At 45.4% G+C, this 19,241-nt stretch overlaps 1 protein-coding gene and 2 long non-coding RNA genes across 4 annotated transcripts in view; 2 read left to right on the forward strand and 1 right to left on the reverse strand.

Annotated features, from left to right (window-relative positions):
• LOC117366350 overlaps positions 1 to 10,613 on the forward strand; it is a 175,211-nt gene extending 164,598 nt beyond the window's left edge. Inside the window, exon 3 of the long non-coding RNA XR_004540564.1 lies at positions 10,535 to 10,613. This is a non-coding gene — a long non-coding RNA (uncharacterized LOC117366350). The remainder of the gene's footprint in view (positions 1 to 10,534) is intronic.
• LOC117366348 (allantoinase, mitochondrial-like) overlaps positions 1 to 19,019 on the reverse strand; it is a 174,323-nt gene extending 155,304 nt beyond the window's left edge. For both annotated transcript variants that reach the window (XM_033957618.1, XM_033957620.1), the window contains exon 1: positions 18,829 to 19,019. In XM_033957618.1, the coding sequence (XP_033813509.1) occupies positions 18,829 to 18,862 (34 nt within the window). In that variant the 5' untranslated portion in view covers positions 18,863 to 19,019. The remainder of the gene's footprint in view (positions 1 to 18,828) is intronic.
• LOC117366349 lies at positions 9,436 to 10,187 on the forward strand. The gene is made up of 3 exons (XR_004540563.1): positions 9,436 to 9,512; positions 9,647 to 9,711; positions 10,130 to 10,187. It is a non-coding gene; the product is annotated as an uncharacterized LOC117366349 (long non-coding RNA).
• Positions 19,020 to 19,241: the final 222 nt, after the last annotated feature.

Raw genomic sequence — 19,241 nt, forward strand, 5'->3', positions numbered from 1 at the left:
TGTCATCGTGGGGATGAAGGGGGGGCGCCGGTGCAGGTTGCATATAACTGTTCTGAGGAAGAGGGGTGGTGTACGATGGGCCAGCCACTGCTTCCTCCTCCTCCTCCATTCTCCTCCCCTTCATCTCTATCAGCAGCAGAAGGAGGATGGGACGCCTCTGCAAAAAGACAAGAAAATACACATTGGTATTAGTTGAAAGCGGTAACATCTGAGAACATAATTTGAATTGCATCACAGGTCACAATACTGTACATCTGGTCATTTACAAGGTATTATGCAGGCTAACATATGGAACATTTGCAACTTATTCCACATGTTAGGCTGCCAAGAGTATCAAAACAGGCAATGGCTTTTATTGTATTACTATGAATTGCATTGGTTGTATAGTACTGTTGTAGTTTAGAAAAGATAGTTTAGAAAGATATAAAATATGAGTTAAAACACCAACAAGTCAATGGCTTCTATGTAAAGTGATTTTACCTTGGTGCCCAGGGAAGTATCAATGCCTCCCACAAAAGGTGCTATTCCAGGACCCACTATGTCCATCACCTCACTCTCCAGGACAGTCAGTTGGAGATTGCCGCAAGGACCCTGCGCATCGATCTGTTCTTGCTTCCACCGGACCTCTCTCCGCAGAGCACGCCACCGTTTTTTCAGAGCCTCTATATCATGGCCTTGATGGTGTACTGAATCTATGTTATTGCAGATTCTTCTCCAGATAGCCTGCTGGCCTTCTGTCCCATTCCTATCAGCTTCCCTCCCAAAGAGGGAATCATAGTTGGCCCCGACTTGGGCCACAAGGATCTGCAACTCTCCATGCAAAAAATTTGATTTCCGTTCTGGAGCCATGTTGCAAGGTGCAGCCAGCTTTTCAGGCTACTTGTAGAACATGTTCAAACACACCCCCATAGGACACCCAATGAGGTGTGATGGGCGTGGTTAGGAAGCGGGACAAGCAACCGCACCCGAACGGCGCCTAATAAGCATAGAGACCGTTTTCCCGCCATATTGACGTCAGGCGTGCATGGATAAAAGAAGGTCCAGGTGAGCAGTGTTTCCTTTCTATTCTGTCCTATTGCTTATGCAGACGTTTGAGACTTTACTCTGTCTTAGTCTTTTACATTTTCTTTCCTATCTCTGCCTCCCCTTTCTCTCTATTCCACAGAGCCATTAACAAGCTACATGTCATTCTAATATGTTGTTTTATCTTTTCTAGAAGCAGCTTGCTAGCTAGCAGCTCAGATAGTAAGTCAAGGTGAGAATGATATTTTGTAAGCTACTTAGGTGTCCTTATGATAGAACCAAAGAAACCAACCAGCAAGAACTGACTTCTCTTTATGGGCTTTCATTGTGTGCTATTGTTTATAATAGTTATTTTATTTCTGATATCTCCTACTCTCCATTCCACAGGGCTGACAAAAATGACTGATAAGACTAACAATGACCATGCTGGTAGAAATTTTGCTGGCAGAAAAATGGATATGTAAGTAAAATGGATGTGTTCACACATCTGAGAAGGTTTACTCATAGGGCTAAAGTTAATTCTTTGTAGAATCAAATTACAGGCAAGTTAAAATCAGGTGAGGAATGGTTCTGTGTACTAACTCATTGATAAGAATAGGTCGGGTGTGTTGGGGGGGGGGGGGGAAACATTGCCATTCAGTGGACATCCAATCAGTGTACATGGTTCAGGTGGAAAACTCCTAATGAGTGCCTAATGGGTTAGGCATTATCAAAAGGGGTCAGCTGTAGCTGCCATTTTTAATAAGGAGTCTAAAGGTATGTTAGCACCTCTGTTACTTCTAGGTGTGTGTTCTGCCACAACTTCAGTGTTTAATTTTGGAGACATAGGTCTTTGTTAACATGTTTCTCTCTATTCTTCATTTCAGGTTGACTATGGTCATCACCCTAGTGTGTTTGCCAGAGAGAGACCAGACGAGCAGCTCAGCACACCAGCTTGCACCTGGCCAAACAGTTGTAGGTGAGAATGATATATGGTAACCTTTATTTGCTTACTCTACTATTCTTCACTTGAGTCACTCTTCTGATGAGTGAAATAAATGTTCACAAAGCTAACATGTTTCACACTTCTATTGTTCTCTTCACACAGGTATCCTTGATGACTTTCAGGAACAATAGTAAATTGATAATGTTGGCCTCATAGAACACCATGGCACGCATTCCTGCTGTTATATGCACACAAACTTTGTTTTCAGTTAGTCTATTCCCTCACATGAGTTCTAAACAGGTGCTGAAACATTTATCCCAACTTTATGTAATAGACCTGTAGCGGTAGAGGATTACAGATGATATTAACCCACACCATCAGCGAGTTAAGGCTATTGCTTTAACAACTATACTACGGTGACATCTAAGCAGCTCAACATAAATGAGGTTAACACATTGCTTCAGGGAAGGGAGGACAGATATGGACCTTGGGGGTTGAACGCCCTGTTTGTGAACCTTGTGTAAACCAGCTTCTCCTCTTTTCTGTTTTCAGGTGTCCTGGACAGGCAACTGTAGTTCTTCCTGCGGTATTGTCAGATGGAGTTTTGTATTACTGAGAGCAGTGCAGCTGTGAGCATCTTTGTGGTTTCCACACCTGCTTAACCAAAATAGTGCAGCTCCAGAACCAGGAGGATAGATTGAGGTATCTGGCCTTTACTTCCATCACCTTCAGTGAAAGGAAGAAAAACCCACATGTCTCATTTGGATTCTCCTGGTGTGGAGCCAACTCTTACTAGCAGTAGCCCTATTCCTCAACAACAAATCTACCACAGTGACTTATATTCTCTTCCTTATGTAGCCATTTACTTTGGAACAGGGACTGGCTTACTTTGCACATCATGGCTGAGACGTCATCATCTACCTACAGTTGCATATATCCTTACACTCACTTGCTTCTTTCCTAGATTCTGCAATGATTTTACATCAGAGTGGCTAGCAGGTAATAGAATGAATGACAGACCCCAATAAAGATTGTCAAACTTTCTATATGTCACCTTGTTGTTATATTGAAAAGGGCCCATTCAGCAGTCCCTCCTGAACCCCTATTTACCTTGGACTCTGTCCACTAAACTGATGATGCTATAATGCAAAAACACACAGGAAAGTTTAAAGTAAGTAGAAACCAATTTTTTTATTATAATATATAAAACTTTTAAAATCTTAAACTTTTGTAAAAATAACTATTTACATATAACATATAACGCAGGGAAAGAGGGTGGGTGTCTCCCAAGAGCAGCTTGAGCTACCTCAGGCGAGGGGGGCGGAAGAGGTGCAGTCATTGAGAGGGTTTATGGCTGCTGGAACCATGCCCTCTTTCGGCTACCAGCCGAAAGAGGGCATGTTCCATCTTCTCCACACACCCTCTCAATAACTGCACCTCCTCCAAGAGGGCAGAGAAGGGCTCCATATCCCTGACCGCCCCCTCCTGAGGCTGGTCGGGCTGCTCCTGGGGGGGGACAGCAAGGAAAGGGGGTGGGATGGGATCAGGAACAGGAAGGGCAGGAGAGTGAGGGGAAGGGCTATGGGTGGGGGAAAGGGAAGGTCCAACAGGGGATGGTGGTGAGGGTCCTGGAGGTAGTGGTGGGGCAGGCGGTGGGGGTTCAGGGGGTAGTGGTGGGGCAGGCAGTCCAGGGGGCAGTAGTGGGGCAGGCGGTGGAGGTCCAGGGGGCAGTGGTGGGGCAGGCGGTGTGGGTGGCTCAGCGAGCTGCCAAGGGGAATCTTCCTCTTCTTCCCCCTCCTCCTTCTCCTCCGCCGACGACCAGGGCAGAGCCCCCTCCCTCACCTCCGGGGCCCAGGGTGGGGTCATTGGTGCCACCTCCTGAGGGGGTGCCTGCGCTGCTGCTTGAGAAGAGGGAAACAGGATGCAGTTAGATATGTCCACAACACTTTTGAACATGACATTCTTTACTACTTTATTTTCTTCAAATGCTAATAACAGGATGCAAAGCACCTACTCCACTGTAAACATCAAAATGTAGCGTAAGTAAGTGAGGCAAGTAGAACACCATAAAGCCATTGTGACATGATATCACAATAGCAGCTTTACTGCAGATTTTATGATTAAGAATGGTTTACAGCTACTCAAGCATTTTCATCTATTTATTCTGGTAGGCTGATCACAAAGAAACACACGCTGGACTCATTAATCACCGGCTTCAGCGCGCAATTCCTCCCTCACCCCCTCAAGGAAGGCCCGCTCCTGGCGCCTCAGCAGCCAACCCCGTTTCCTGAGATCCTCAACCTGGATTATAGAGAGAGAGAGAGAGAAAGAACGGAGAGGGAGGGATATGATGAGTGCCATCTAGTAGAGAATGACACGGTGAAAAAATTGGTCCCCGTCACCGCCCCGTCCCCGTCTCACCATCCTCTGCACCGCCCCGTCACCGCCATTCCCTTCACCGCCCCGTCACCGCCACTGCCACCCCATTCACCGCCCTGTCACCGCCACTGCAACCCCATTCACCGCCCCGTCACCGTCACCGCTGCATATATAAAAGCCTCAAACGGGTACGATTTTAAATACTTTTCTTTATTTACGTATAAAGGAAACATTCTTTAAAACTTTAAAACTTAGTTAAATATTAGTTAATAACTATACAAAAACAAACACGACATGTACTTTTAATGCTTACAATGTTAGCCTACATGGTAAGTAGACGCGGCCGCTGTACCTAATCGCGGCAAATCGTGTACCTAATCGTGTACCAAATCGTGTACCTAATCGCGGTCACTATGCTAATCGTGATTAGCATAGTGACCGCGGCTACGGCTGCAAGTCTCCCCTCCCCCCAGCGATCACGGCAGGAGGGCACCCAACCCCTCCTGTAGACCCCCCTCAACGGCCCTCCCGACAATCGCAGCAGAAGGGTACCCAACCCCTCCTGCCGGTCCTCCCAATGGCCTCCCCTAAGATCGCCGGCAGGAGGGTACCCAACCCCTCCTGCTGGACCCCTCCCCCAACGAACCCTCCCACCCCGGAACCCCCTTAGTCTTACTTTCCAAGTTGGACCGGACGGCTCCTCACACGTATGGCCAGCAGGCTTGCCTCCGTCCAAATGAGGCGGGCCCGCCCCTACCCTGCCCAACCCACAGGATCCTAGGGCCTGATTGGTCTAGGCACCTAAAGCCACTCCCGCTATAGGAGGGGCCTTAGGTGCTTGGGCCAATCAGGCCCTAGGATCCTGTGGGTTAGGCAGGGGAGGGGAGGGGTGGGCCCGCCTCATTTGGACGGAGGCAGGCCTGCTGGCCAGACGAGCGAGGAGCTGTCCGGTCCAACTTGGAAAGTAAGACTAAGGGTGGTGTTTCGGGATGGCGGGGTTTGTTGGGGGAGGGTCCGGCAGGAGGGGTTGGGCACCCTCCTATTGGCGATATAGGGGGGCGTTGGGGGGGCCGGCAGGAGGGGTTGGGCACCCTCCTACCAGTGATCATAGGGGGGCTGTTGGGGAGCTGGCAGGAGGGGTTGGATATCCTCCTGCTGCGATCGTCGGGAGGGCCGTTGGGGGGGGTTGGGGTAGGCAGGAGGGGATGGGTACCCTCCTGCCGCGATCGTTGGGGAGGGCTGGTTCTGTCGGCATGAAGGGCTGAGCACCTTTCTGCCGGCGATCGTCGGGGGGGGGGGCGGGTTCTATTGGCAGGAAGGGTTGATCTGACAAATGAGGAGCCAGTATATTGGGGGGCGGAGTCAATGCGGCAACGTGCAGGTGAAACACAGGTAAATAGCGGTTCCTAGAAGGGGGGACATTGGCCTGCGGGGACAAATCTATTCACCGTTTTTGCGGGCGGTGAAAGGATTTGTCCCCGCGTCTGCGGCGATTTGCTAATGAGGTCACCATAACCCGCAGCCAAACCGCAGCCACGCAGCGGTTCGCTGCGGGGATCGCTCCCCGTGTCATTCTCTACCATCTAGCACTGTGGCATAACATGTTTACTTAAGTATTGACCTCTATAAGCACATAAAAATGGAGTACGCTGCTCTCCAAGAGCCCCTATCCGCTTTGCTGCCTGCCTCCACCCCCTTCTGCCACATGTTTTACATGAATGCATTCACGTACTCCAGCATTTTCCCCTTTCTGTGCTGGAGGCATCGCTATCTCTCTACTGTACCTGGGACAATGGGGGGGGGGGTGAAGTGACATGGCCAGCATCACAAGGAGGAGTGTGGGATTGAACTCACAACCCCAGGGTGCTGAGGCTGTAGCCTATCAGCACTGCCCCACATTACAGTTTGCATGACTTTATTCATCTAGTCAAGCAATATTTCCTGTCCTGGTGAGCTTACAATCATGCAGCAGGGGCAATAAAATAGTTTGGTCAGAAGGAGCAGCGTGGCTTGAAACCCCTGATGTCAGGGTACTGACGCTGTCACTTTAAACGTCATGCCACTATCTCCCTAGACCAGCAGATTGATACATACGGGAAAGGAAAGTTGTAGGTACTTGAAATGACATATGAGCACTTTAATATATTTGTTTTCCTTTGGCAAAGTTGATTTCAAGATGTTTCTATTACAAATGCCATGCTAATGACCCTAAAATTACTTGTGTGCATGTTGTGAATGGAATAGATGTCTTTTAGGAGCTGAATTTGTCATTTGAAATCCTACTACAGCTCCTTTGGGATGTGCTTTCATTTTAGTATTCAATGTAAAAGATTTATTATGCACAATTGTAGTTTTAAAAAGGAATCAATATTTACCCACAAAAACATGAACAATTTGATTGAGACAGGTTTCAATCATCATTACTTTTTACATAATTATTTGTGAGGGCCTGACTTGGAATACTTACTTCCCTGGGACAGGAGGCTCTTCTGTTGTACCGCCGGGTCAGGCGGGTCCAGGATTCCCTGAACTGCAGGTATGACCTGCGGTGGCCAGGCACCACAAAATAGTGGTGCTCGTGCACCAAGAACAGCCTAGCCAGGAGTTTGGTGACAGCAGTGCTGAAATTTGGCTGTCTCCTGGCAGCCATTTTATGAGAAATAACTGCGTATGAAGAACGGGCGATTCTATGACGTCACAACGCAAAAAAACGCGATGACGTTTTTTGTGCCGCTTGGGTGTGCTTGCAGCATCCGCTCCGTGCTACATCAACACTGTAGATTATACACTATACCACGCCGATATCGCTGTTATTCAAAACAAGTATAGCAGAACGCTTAGAAGCTTACCATATAAACCTGATGGGACTTCACCTCCCACCATGTATTTAAGTTCACACAATCTACATTTGAACAAACACAATGACAAGTTATAAATGAAATAAATGAAGATTGGGAAGTAATAGGCATAATCTCAGGAAGTTCACATATTTTAGCTAACTAAGGCACTTTCGTGTGCCAGCTCTCATAAGTGTAGGGAATTCCAGAGCCAGGTCAGGTTTTCAGGATATGCACTCGTGGTACGGGTGAGGGGTTTCAAAATGTGCCACAAGAGGCTGCTTTAATAATCTGAGAATAGCTGCTGATAATGAAAGCTCAACTCAAAACAGTATGCATGTTTGTTTGGGTGCAAAAAACAGAATATTATGTCTTTGGTAAATGTAGTCAGGACTTGAACACCTGACCTTTGGAAGATATATGCAGTGCTCTTAAGCACTGAGCTATGCTGGGGATTAGGGAATGAGAGTCTCCAGAAATGGCTTTAGGTAAAAGCTTTGACTTGACAAGTGAGGGCAATAATTGCAAATGTCTACAGGTGTATTTCATCAGAGAACACCCAATGAACGTCCAAACAGATTTGAAAATTCTAACGGCTTCTATGACGTCAGACGCTACTTAGGCTGCCATGGTATATAAGGCACTCTAAAAAACAGCATTATTTTGTCTCCTTTAGACTCCCATGCGTTCGTGCTTCTGGTGCTTGATTTGTGATACTGTGACTTTGTGCTGTGATCTCACTGTTTCTCCTTTCCCCCATCTTCTCCCTTTTGTTGTGTACTTGTCAGTTGGTGTCTTTGGTCTGGTGTTGGTTTGAGAGATGGCTGACGACTTTGAGGGTTTTGTACGTGTGGCTGCCCGCAATAGATTATTGCGCAGAGGAAGGGGGTCTGGCCCCAGCCCTGGGGCGTGGCCAGCTTAGAGGCAGAGGAAGGGGTCCGGACCTGGCCCTGGGGCATGGCCAGGTTAGAGGCAGAGGCCCAGGCCGACGCCGACGCCAGGCCCCCAGGGTATATAGGCCCAGGGAGAACTTCCTTGATATGACAGATGAGCGGTGTATTGGTCTCTTTAGATTTAATCGGGAGACCATAGTTTATCTCTGTGAGCAACTGCAGGTGGATTTGGAGCGCACCACTCTTAGGGGACATTCCCTTCCAGTTTATGTACAAGTAACTACAGCCCTGGGGCTTTTAGCTACAGGAACCTTCCAAATGCCCCTGGGAGCTGGGGCTGGCATCAGTCAATCGTCTGTATCCAGGATAATCAATAAGTTTTTGGAAGTCTTTTTAAGGCGTATTGCTATGTATATCCAGTTTCCGATGAGTGAGGCAGAGCGGCGACGCACAATGTGGGGTTTTGCTCAACTGGCACGTTTCCCCTCTGTCCTGGGAGCTATAGACTGCACACACGTAGCACTCAGACCACCTGCTGAAACTGAAAGGCAATTTAGGAACCGGAGGGCATATCATTCCATGAACATGCAGGTGGTCTGTAGTGCTACCATGGAGGTGACGGATGTGTGTGCCAGCTTCCCAGGGTCCTGCCACGACACTTATATCCTGGCCCAGTCCGGCCTAGGTGGCAGGTTCCAGAGGGGTGAAATCCACGGTGGATGGCTGGTTGGTGAGTTAACGTACTACTGCAGATAAAGCTTTGCTACATTAACCGCCTTTCTCTCATTTTACCACAGGGTCATGGCTAACTTTGGAGGATGATGCAGAACAATGGACAACAGATATGTGCCCCTTTTCTAATATTGTTTCTCCTTGCAGGTGATCGTGCCTATCCTCTGAGAACGTGGTTGATGACCCCAATTGTGCGTCCCCAACAGCCAAAGGAGGAGCGATATAACCGGGCCCTGAACACCACAAGGACCATCGTAGAACGTGCGTTTGGGTTTCTCAAGTCCCGCTTTAGATGTCTACACTGCTCAGGAGGGCAATTGCTGTACAGGCCCGACAAGGTGTCCAAGATGTTTGTTGCCTGCTGCATGCTACATAACCTAGCACTGAGAAGACGGATGCCAGACCCTCCTGAGCCGGTCCAAGACAGTGACGATGACGAGGACATCCAACCTAGACGCAGGCCTCTACCTGAGCAAGAGGAGCGTAGGAGAGGGCAGGTGGTCAGGGACAACCTAATAAGAGCCCATTTCTTGGGATAATGGTGAGTATATTTATGTGAACCCCAAACAGCTTCTCTCTCTCTCTGTCTGTCTCTGTTTCTGTCTCATGTGAGTGAATGTGATGATGCCTCTTTCTCTAGGCAGCAGTTAAAGCTCAGATGTCCCTGACCACCAAAGCAAGAAGTTATTGGTAGCAGCTCAAGTATTAAAGGTAGAATAATAGGTAAGAATCGAATATAGCTATCTTTGTTTTTGGCCTCATCCACTATGTTGCTCCTATATATCATTCCATTAGCAGGCTTTATGATGAATTGCCCACATGTCAAATAGCTAACAGCTTTTATACTCTTGTTTCAGGTTGGATGTCCAAGACTTTCATCGTCACCATACAAGGGCATCGTAATGTGCTTCTCGATGGCCTGGTAAGAGTTAGCAGTTTAGGACCTCTTGGTTTTTTGTTGTTTTACCAACAACAAATCGTATATCGACACATGCTGGTGTTAGGTTAGCATGTGTGTTGATTGAACACCCCCTTAGTTTTAGGTATAAATGATATCTATAGTGGAAGCTCAGAGAAAGCCGATTGGATGACCTATACTGCTAAAATGTTAAACTATGGCTATCAGAAGCCTATATGCTGCTCAGCTTTCCACATCTTGTAGGAGTTAATGATGGTATTGGTGTACAAGTTTCTGTGTAGCATAAGACTATAGCACCCCCCCCCCCCTTCTCCATGCTGGTACTTCAAGTTCAACTGAAGCTATAGGGTAACTGTAGTTATTGTGACAGTTTGAGGTGGGGGACTTTTCCAATGTATTAACATGCTTCCCCTTTTTGCAGGTGTTCGGGCCCAGCTGACCTCCTCCTCCTGTGGCTAGCATCTCATCGTGAAGCTGTTCCTGTGATACAGGCGTATCCTGTGACGTATTCCTGATACTTGTGCATAGGTAGGTATGAGACATTTGTGCTCACTTCTACTAACCTTCAACATTCCAAACAGTGTGTGTAGGTTCTTAGCTCACATATGGACTCTGTAACAAGGAGGACGGCTTTTATTTCCCTTGCTTCTATGGCAGAAACCTCTGGCCTTTATTCTCTGACCTCCTTACTTTCCTTTCTTCCAGTGCACCGAAGAACATTCTACATCTCTGAATCTGTCTTCCTTTTCCTACAACCTGCCTTACCCTACCATGAGGAAATTTTAATATTTCACAGGCACTGACATTGTACCCTTTCCTCCTGTAGGCTGGGAGTTGATTTGGACCTAGGAGTGGCTTACTCTGTATACCGGTGTAGCTGTGATACATCTCAGCGAACTGTAGTTGCATGATGTTACAATTTCACACCGCTTTTCTGGACTTTTGAGTGTCAATGAAATGACATGATATTCTACAATAAAAATCTTAAACCATTTAAGGATGTTGTGATTACTTACCAAAGAAATGCCAGGGCCCAGTCTGATACATTGAGTAATGCACAGGCATTATTATTTCCTTAGGTACCGCTGTAAATGGATCACTCTTATCACATTGATCTTTGTCTGAGGGCCAGGTTGGAAAGGTAAGAAATGGTGGGGGGGGAGAGAACTAGGGGTTGTCATGTCTCCCATTTGCTCACCGGTCCAATGACATGACCTCAGAGCAGGGATCTCAAAGTCCCTCCTTGAGGACTGCAATCCAGTCGGGTTTTCAGGATTTCCCCAATGAATATGCATTGAAAGCAGTGCATGCACATAGATCTCATGCATATTCATTGGGGAAATCCTAAAAACCTGACTGGATTGAGGCCCTCGACGAGGGACTTTGAGATCCCTGCCTCAGAGCCTGCAAATAGCATAATTAAGAAGATGGCATTACTAGGGAGGACGGACAAGGTGGTATTGTTCCATCTTGTGGTTTGTAGGGAAATATTTTCCTTCTTACACACCTGGGTTTCACTACTCTTCTGTTCCACACATAGCCTTCTGCTTACACCTCATCTAGCTACAGTTGCATAACATTACCCTCATTGTTAGATTATACATCTGAGAAACCCACACAGGAAACATATAAACCAGTATAAATCTATCATGTCACAATCAGCTCACAAAAAGCATTTCTGGCTCACCAGGTTAATGCGCCTGATCTGACCTCTCAAGGTCACCGGTTCAACTCCCACTCTCACCATCCCTCTTTTGCACAGCTCCTTATTAGTTATCAAAGGAGTATGTATGTATGTGGACTTTGTTGTTTTTCATCAGCATTGTGCATCAGATACATTCATTTGCTCTCAGCTACAAGCCATTGTGGTAGGAATGGATTTCCTGCTATGCAATATCTGCACAGGGCAACAGATAGAAGAGTTCACTTCAGCTTGGCTGGTTGTGGTGTTATGCTGCAGGAGTGTGTGTTGGAGTGGGGGAGGGGGGTTTGAGAAGTGCTCTTTTCTGGTAGAAAAATGAATATCAAATATGCGCTAACCACACTCAAGACCTGAACCCCTGATGTACTGAAGACAAATGCAGTGCTTTAAGGCATAGAGCTAGAGAGGGAACTTCATTTAGAAGTTGGTAACGGAGCTGCTACAGATTAAGCAAATGACAACTGGTTTCTAGTAATATCTTTGAGAAGGGAAGGAATTGATTAAAAGTCAGGTGTTTGGCCAATCAGATTTTTATGTTTGTGTAGCTATTTAGGTGTCTTTGTTAGGAGGCAAAACTGATTTCTTCTTTTGGTGATTATCCTTTAACTATTTCTCCATTCCCCAGGGTCATTAGCAAGTCTGAATTTTAGCTGAAAAAAAACAAACCCTAGGCGTGCTTCTAGATCCGCTGTAATGCCATTATTGCAGCATGTAGGACGCCGAACGTTAAGCGCAAAGAACGCCTCTTTTCCGCATGCAATGCCTAAACGGAATAGATTCATTCAGTAGCACAGTATATAGTGTGTGAGCATGGTCTGGTTTTGACTCCCTCAACTCCTTCAGCTGACACAATACTCATTTGAATAAAATTACAAGATACAGACCAATCACATCTCATTTTCATCTGAAACAGCACATTAGCAATACCAGATACAAAACATTAGAGAAGTTGAACTTGCGTGTGATCAAAACAGCAGTTTTGGACTCCATGTCACATGTATTCAACCATACTTGAGAATATGGATTTGGGTTCAGTGAAAGCAGTGCTTTAAACCATTGAGCTACCACTCTTTTGTGCCAGCTAATTCTGATATGATAGCTAAGCAGATTCTACCTTGGCACATCACTAAGGTATGATATGACAGGGGAGCCAGAGATATTAGAGTAAAAGGTGCTGTAGCTCAGTGAGGAAAAGCGCTGTTCCGATCATCCAGAGGTTGTGAGTTCAACCCCCGGCTTGTCTTTTACTTGTGGCATATCTACCTTCCAGGTGCACCTTGATGATGTTTTCCACGTCTTATAGGAGTTGATTATAACATTACTGTACAAGTTTCTGTGTAGCATGAAAACTAAACTTCCATGCTGATAATTTGAGTTCAACTCATCTTATATATCTCCTTTTAAACATAGCATATTTTGTTAGTTTTTATAATGTGAAGGTATACAATTCTGAAATCATGAAGACAATATATATAAAACTGCAGTGTTTTGTCTCCTACCAGACCTCATTGTGAGATCATCAAGCCGCACCTTCAAGGTAGTATGCCAAAATTAAAAAGAGGTGCTGGGTGTAGAACTCACAACCTCTGTATGACTAGCACAGGCTTCTAACCCATCAAGCTACACCAGCTTCTATTGAGATGCATCTCACTGCCCTTTCATATCATACTTGATTGAGCTGCCTATGTATCATCTCATTAGCTATCATGTCACACTCAGCTCAAAGAAAGCATTTTTGGTTCACCACATTAATGTGCCTGATCTGACCTCTCAAGGTCACTGGTTCAACTCCCACTCTCACCATCCCTCTTTTGCACTGTTACCTATTAGCTCTCAAAGGAGTATATATATGGTGGACTTTGCTGTTTTCAGGGTTAGGGTTAGGGTTAGGGCTCAGTAGCTCAGTGAGTAAAAGCGCTGTACCAATCATCCGGAGGTTGTGAGTTCAACTTCCAGCTTGTCTTTTACTTGTGGCATATCTACCTTCCAGAAGCACCTTGATTATAACATTAGGGTTTTATGCTGCAGAAGTGTGTGTTGGGGTGTTGCAGGGGGTGTCTAGGATGACAGAGAACAGGCTGCTGAGAATTGTTTTACTTTTGCTTCTGTTCATTCTAGTGTTATTCTCATGGAGCCCACCTTCCCGCACAGCATGGATGGCGGCAATGCCAGGAGTGGTCCAGGTCCAGGGTGACTTGAGGTGGGATGAGGCAGCCGGCGTCGGTGCAGACAGCCTCGGATAGAATCCCTGGAAGTGGATGTTGGCCGCCGCAGCTGTGGGTGGCTGCAGACCGTAGTGCCTGCTGGCTGTGGCAAGCCACGGCGGCAGTTGGCTGTGGCCTGGCTGGAGGACGAGGAGGAGCTGCAAGAGCTACACTCAGGAGAGAGAGAGACAGATGGGAGGATGAGGGAAAGGACAGTCTTCAGCGGCTCGGAGCCCTCCTCCCGGCTGGGCAGAAGGAGGAGGCTTTGGCGGTGGTGGTTTTGGTCGTGAGTGAGGGCGGGAGGGGGGAGTCGCCGGCTGTGCTGTGTATCTGCGAGTTGGGTGGCTGCCGCATCTGCACTCCTGCTGGCCACAGACCTACTGATCACAGATCAGAGATCACAGAGGCACGCAGGTAAGTGCGCATGCGCGGCTAGGGTTTTATTATATAGGATATAGACCTATCGCATCTTATTTTCATCTCAAACACATTAGCAATACTATACACAATACATTACAAAATTGAGCTTGGGTTTGATAAAATAAACAGCATAATTTGACTCTGTATTACATTTATTGACCCATACTCAAGAATATGGGTTTTGCATCCGTGACAGCAGTGCTTTACACCATTGAGCTGCCAGTCTTTTGCCGCAACTGATTGTGAGATGATAGATAAGTAGATTATACCTTAGCACATCACTAAGGTATGCTATGACAGGGGAGCCAGAGACACTGGCGTGAAAGGTGCTGTAGCTCAGTGAGTAAAAGCGCTGTATCGATCATCCGGAGGTTGTGAGTTCAACTCCAGGCTTGTCTTTTACTTGTGGCATATCTACCTTCCAGGTGCACCTTGATGATGTCACAATGAGGTCAGCATTGTGCTGCTGGCTACTTCCTCTTCCTATGAACTAGAAGCCACATTCAGGTCTGATCTGTGTTTTGATTCTGTTTCTAAGTTGGGCCAGTGTAAATTATGGGATTTACCTTTGTTCTGAAGAATGAGCTGATTGTAGCAATGTTTTAAGACCAGGAGAGTGTTATTTAGAGCAAGATATCACTTCTAAACTATCCTCTCTGAAATAATGTCTCTGGGAAATCCAGAGAAAGCTTATTGGATGACTTAGGGTGCCTTTCCTGCCAGTCTTTGTGGAACTTAAACTAAGTTTATCAGAAGCCTATATGGTGTTCAAAGTCCTATCCTTTCCACTTCTAATAGGAGGTGAGTATAACATTATTGTACAGCTTTCTGTGTAGCATACATCTACAGTTTCCCACCTTGTCAATAAATGAACAACATTTATTGACAATTCCTTCTCTCAAGATCATCAACACTAGACGACAATTTATCTTTTCCGTTACTGCCCCACAAATCTGGAATTCTCTTCCAATTTATTTAAGAGAAGAAAATAATATTGATAAATTTAAGACTAATTTAAAAACATTCCTTTTTAAAGATGCTTTTGAGTAATAATTCTTAATCTTGGTTTTATTAATAATGTTGTATTTGACCATGCACTTTAAATTCCCGACCTAATGTTTTTCCCCGACTACTCTTTCTATAATAATATGTAGTTCAAATCCCCTTTGCCTTTTTATTCCTGTTTGTTAAGTTTGTAGATAGTCTAGTTTAATTTAATGTTTATGTTTAAATATGGTAATACTTTTAATATTGTAATTTTAAATGTTTTTATTATGTATGTTCATCGCTTTGAATCATGATTAAGCGATTAATCAAAAACTTTAATAAACTTGAATAATAAACTTGAAACCTTCCATACTGATAATGTAGGTTGAATACCCACTCGGTACGTTTCATCTTCTAGTTCTCCTTTCAAACATAACATATTTTTTTACGTTCTATTAATGGTAAACTCTACAATTCTGATATCATAGAGGAAAAAAATACAACACAGCAGTGTTCTCTGTCTGCCATTCCCTACCAGATCAACTCCCACTAAAACTCATATATTACAGAAAATATATAGTTTACAAAATGGTATACTGTGTTTTGATTATCCTTTTCATCATCCTATACTTTGGGTTAATTATGTGAAAGCTTACAATGCTGAATGAATGATAATAAATCAGTAAAGAGTATATAAAAATCAGTATAATTAAACAAAACAAAACAAAAAAAACATCGTACAGACATCTATCTGGCATCTAAGCACGGCCACCGTTTGATTGACAGTTGCGTTTCCTGGACGTCTAAAGCACGCCTAAGTTAGACGTAGTATAGAGAATTTACCCCTAAGTGCCCAAAGTAAGCAGCAGGGAAATGTCCATTCTCAAAATAAAACGTCCAAATTGGTTTTTTTTTTTCAAGAATGGCCTACGTGTACATTCAGGCGTTTAATCGCTCAGGCCACCACTACATATAACTTTAAACCCTATTCTTGGAAAAAAAAAAAAAAATCACCCAAGTCCCAAACGCCCATAACAAGACCTTTTAGGCATGGGAGGGACCAGCCTTCGCCTACAAGCACAATTCTCTAACCGGCATCTGTCATAAGTGCCTGTTAGAAAATTGTGGAACCTCCCCCCAACAATGATTGCACCAGACACAACCCCCCCCCCCCCGAATGATCACAGCAGGAAGGATGCCAAGTCCCTCCTGCCCAGCACACGCCATGACCCCTGATAGTTCTCCAGCAGGACAGAGTCCCAATCTCTCCTGCCCTTGAATGATCACTGGCAGGAAGGACCCTCCACTCCCCCTCCCAGGCCACCCCTACCAGGACCCTCCTAGCCCCTCCCAGACCCCCCATCCCCTAACTTTTTTTTAGCTGGCCAGCCGGACTGGGCATTTATCCTGCCATGATCATTATGGGGGAGGGGGAATTAGTTGCCTGGACCGCTGAGCTGATCACAGCAGCTGCAATCAGCTCAGCGGCCCGATCCAGAAATTATACCTTTTTTGACTTGGTCTAAGTCAAAACGTATTAGTTCTGTACAGGCAACCTCGTCAAACTTTCGATTATGGCTGCTGGACGACTAAGTCTAGATTGGCCCACCTCCCACTCCTCAAAAAATGCCCTTTTTCACTCTGGGCACCCAGAGGCAGTGAAAATGCCTGGCTTTTTAATCGTCTAAGTGCTGATTTAGGTGGGTTTTTAAACATATTTTCTTTTTGATTATGTACCTCTTAGGGCCCAAAAGAGCAGGAAAATCTAAGTAGCACCAATTCATGACTCAATAGTCACAACATTATAATCAAGTTAATATGTGCACACAAGAATGAAAAGTGAAAGTTAAACTCGAAGTTACCTCACCAGTAACTACATAGTACCTCCAGCAGTTCTTACATAATAAACTAATGTACATATTTATAAGCTTTAGACCGTAAATCAAGATTTTTGAACAGTCCTGGATTTCTGACCATCCTATTACATTATGGGACGTGCAGTGCTTATTTCATTGGACTAAACAAGGCACTAAAAATCCCACACTGCTTTAAGAAGTACAGTATGTTTAAAACCATGCCTGGTCAAATATTTCTAGCTTGGAACTGGGTAACTTAGGTTCCCAGTGCACTTGGATACAGAGATGCCATCTGCATTGTTCTGGATATTAAATATATCTGACTTTGTTTGCAGTTTTTTTTAAACCTTTATTCAGAGCATTCACATTATCCAGTTCCAGAAGGGACATTTTAGGACAGTCCTGGATTTTTGGATGTATCATGAGACCTGCAGCACTGAGTTCAATGGGTAGACTCAGTGACTGCAAATATCACACTTGTTTGTAATGTAAGTTTAAAACCAGAAATGGCCAAAAAATGTTCATGTCTGGAAATGAGTAATTAACAGCTTTGGATACAATCACTGGACATTAAAAATTGTCCAAACAAAGCTGCAACCTTCTCCCTTCTGTCACCAGACAACAAATCAACAGCAGCCACTAGCAAACTTGGTGCTTACAGCCTGAAAGAGCAGCTGCAATGCACATGGGAAACATTTGGAGCTCCCTATCTGTTGCACATGCATGATTGTCCCATGCTGGAAACATGCCCCGTGCGACCCCCCCCCCCCCCCCTAGAGCTCCTATCCTGCCCACTGACTCACAGCCAAACAGGGAAGGCAATGGACAGGACTCAGTTTAGGAGCCCCTGCCTCCCTTGCGGCCACACTGCCCACGCATATCTTACTATAACCCTGTACACATATGCTATATCACTAGTTCTCTGAGTCCATCTGGAGTCTCCTGCCCCCATTCTCCACCATTGCATGTGTAACTGATGCAACACTTGCCTGCTGCTCTACCAGGCTGCTGATGCATACTAGCAGACACCTCAGATGTTCACTGTTCCTCAAAGGCACATATAGATTGGCTATCACTTTTAAATTTCTAAAGCACTGAACACAACTTCTCTAAAGCAATGCCTGAGTCACTTTCCCTCTGGGCTAGCTTAATGCACACCCTAGACCAGTGGTCTCAAACTCAAACCCTTTGCAGGGCCGCATTTTGGATTTGTAGGTATTTGGAGGGCCGCAGAAAAAATAGTTAATGTCTTATTAAAGAAATGACAATTTTGCATGAGGTAAAACTCCTTATAGTTTATAAATCTTCCTCTCCTCCCCTCCCCTCCCCTGAAGGCCTGCATGTGCCCCACTTCTTTGCAGCGTCCTCCAGCTTCCCCCCTGGCCTCCCAGTCTTAGTTTCAGCTAATTAACGCAGCCTGCAGAGAGGATCGCCGGTGCTGGAATATTCCTTGCAGGCTGCCATCGGCCTCTGCAACATGTTCCCTCTGCCGCAATCCCGCCCCTCCTCTGACATCAGGGGCAGGATTGCGGCAGAGGGAACATGCTGCCGAGGACCACAGCAGCCTGCAAGGATCGCTGCAGCACCGGCAATCCTCTCTGCAGGCTGCGGTAATTATCTGAAGGTAAGAGTGGGAGGCCAGGGGGAAGCCAGAGGACAATGCAAAGAGCGAGCAGCACTAATAGAGGCTGCGGGCCGCAAAATAGTACCTGGCGGGCCGCATGTGTTCCCCGGGCCGCGAATTTGAGACCACTGCTCTAGACCTTGTTCCTCATGTCTTACTCAACTATACATACAGTATATTTTGCCTTTAGTTTGTCCATTCACACAATGAGCAATGAGTTTCCTTACAAAAGTTATTTAAGATATACAGTACTAATTACACTGTTACCAGAATTTTATCAGAGTGTTAGTCTTTAATCCATTAGGATCACATTAGAATATTACTCACCTAGCTGTCTTCTGTCCAGTCTTTTGTGAGACATTAGAAATGCGCACTTGCTGTTTTCATGAAGCAATAGACAGGAAAAATACTTTCAACCTTTGCCTGTTTGCTTCTCTACAGTTCCTTTTATTTGCTGTCCAGGTCCCTGGCACTGGCTTTAGTATTCACCACAGAAAGAGCAGCGATCTGTCTGTCCTTCATTCTGTTGCACTGAGGCAGGCAGATAGAAGATGAACTTTCTGAGTTAATCTTTTACCAACTTAATCTTAGAATAAAAAACAGGATTTTCTATTAGGATTGTAGGATCATAAATAGGAGGAGAAAAAAAAAAAGCTAATTTTGAAGTTCTGTTTAGAACTGTCTTACTTTGCTTATTGTGTTTTCATCCAATAGCTTTTGAAGATATTGCTCTCATTTTT

This window comes from Geotrypetes seraphini, chromosome 9 (genome assembly GCF_902459505.1).
Source record: "Geotrypetes seraphini chromosome 9, aGeoSer1.1, whole genome shotgun sequence".
NCBI lineage: Eukaryota > Metazoa > Chordata > Amphibia > Gymnophiona > Dermophiidae > Geotrypetes > Geotrypetes seraphini.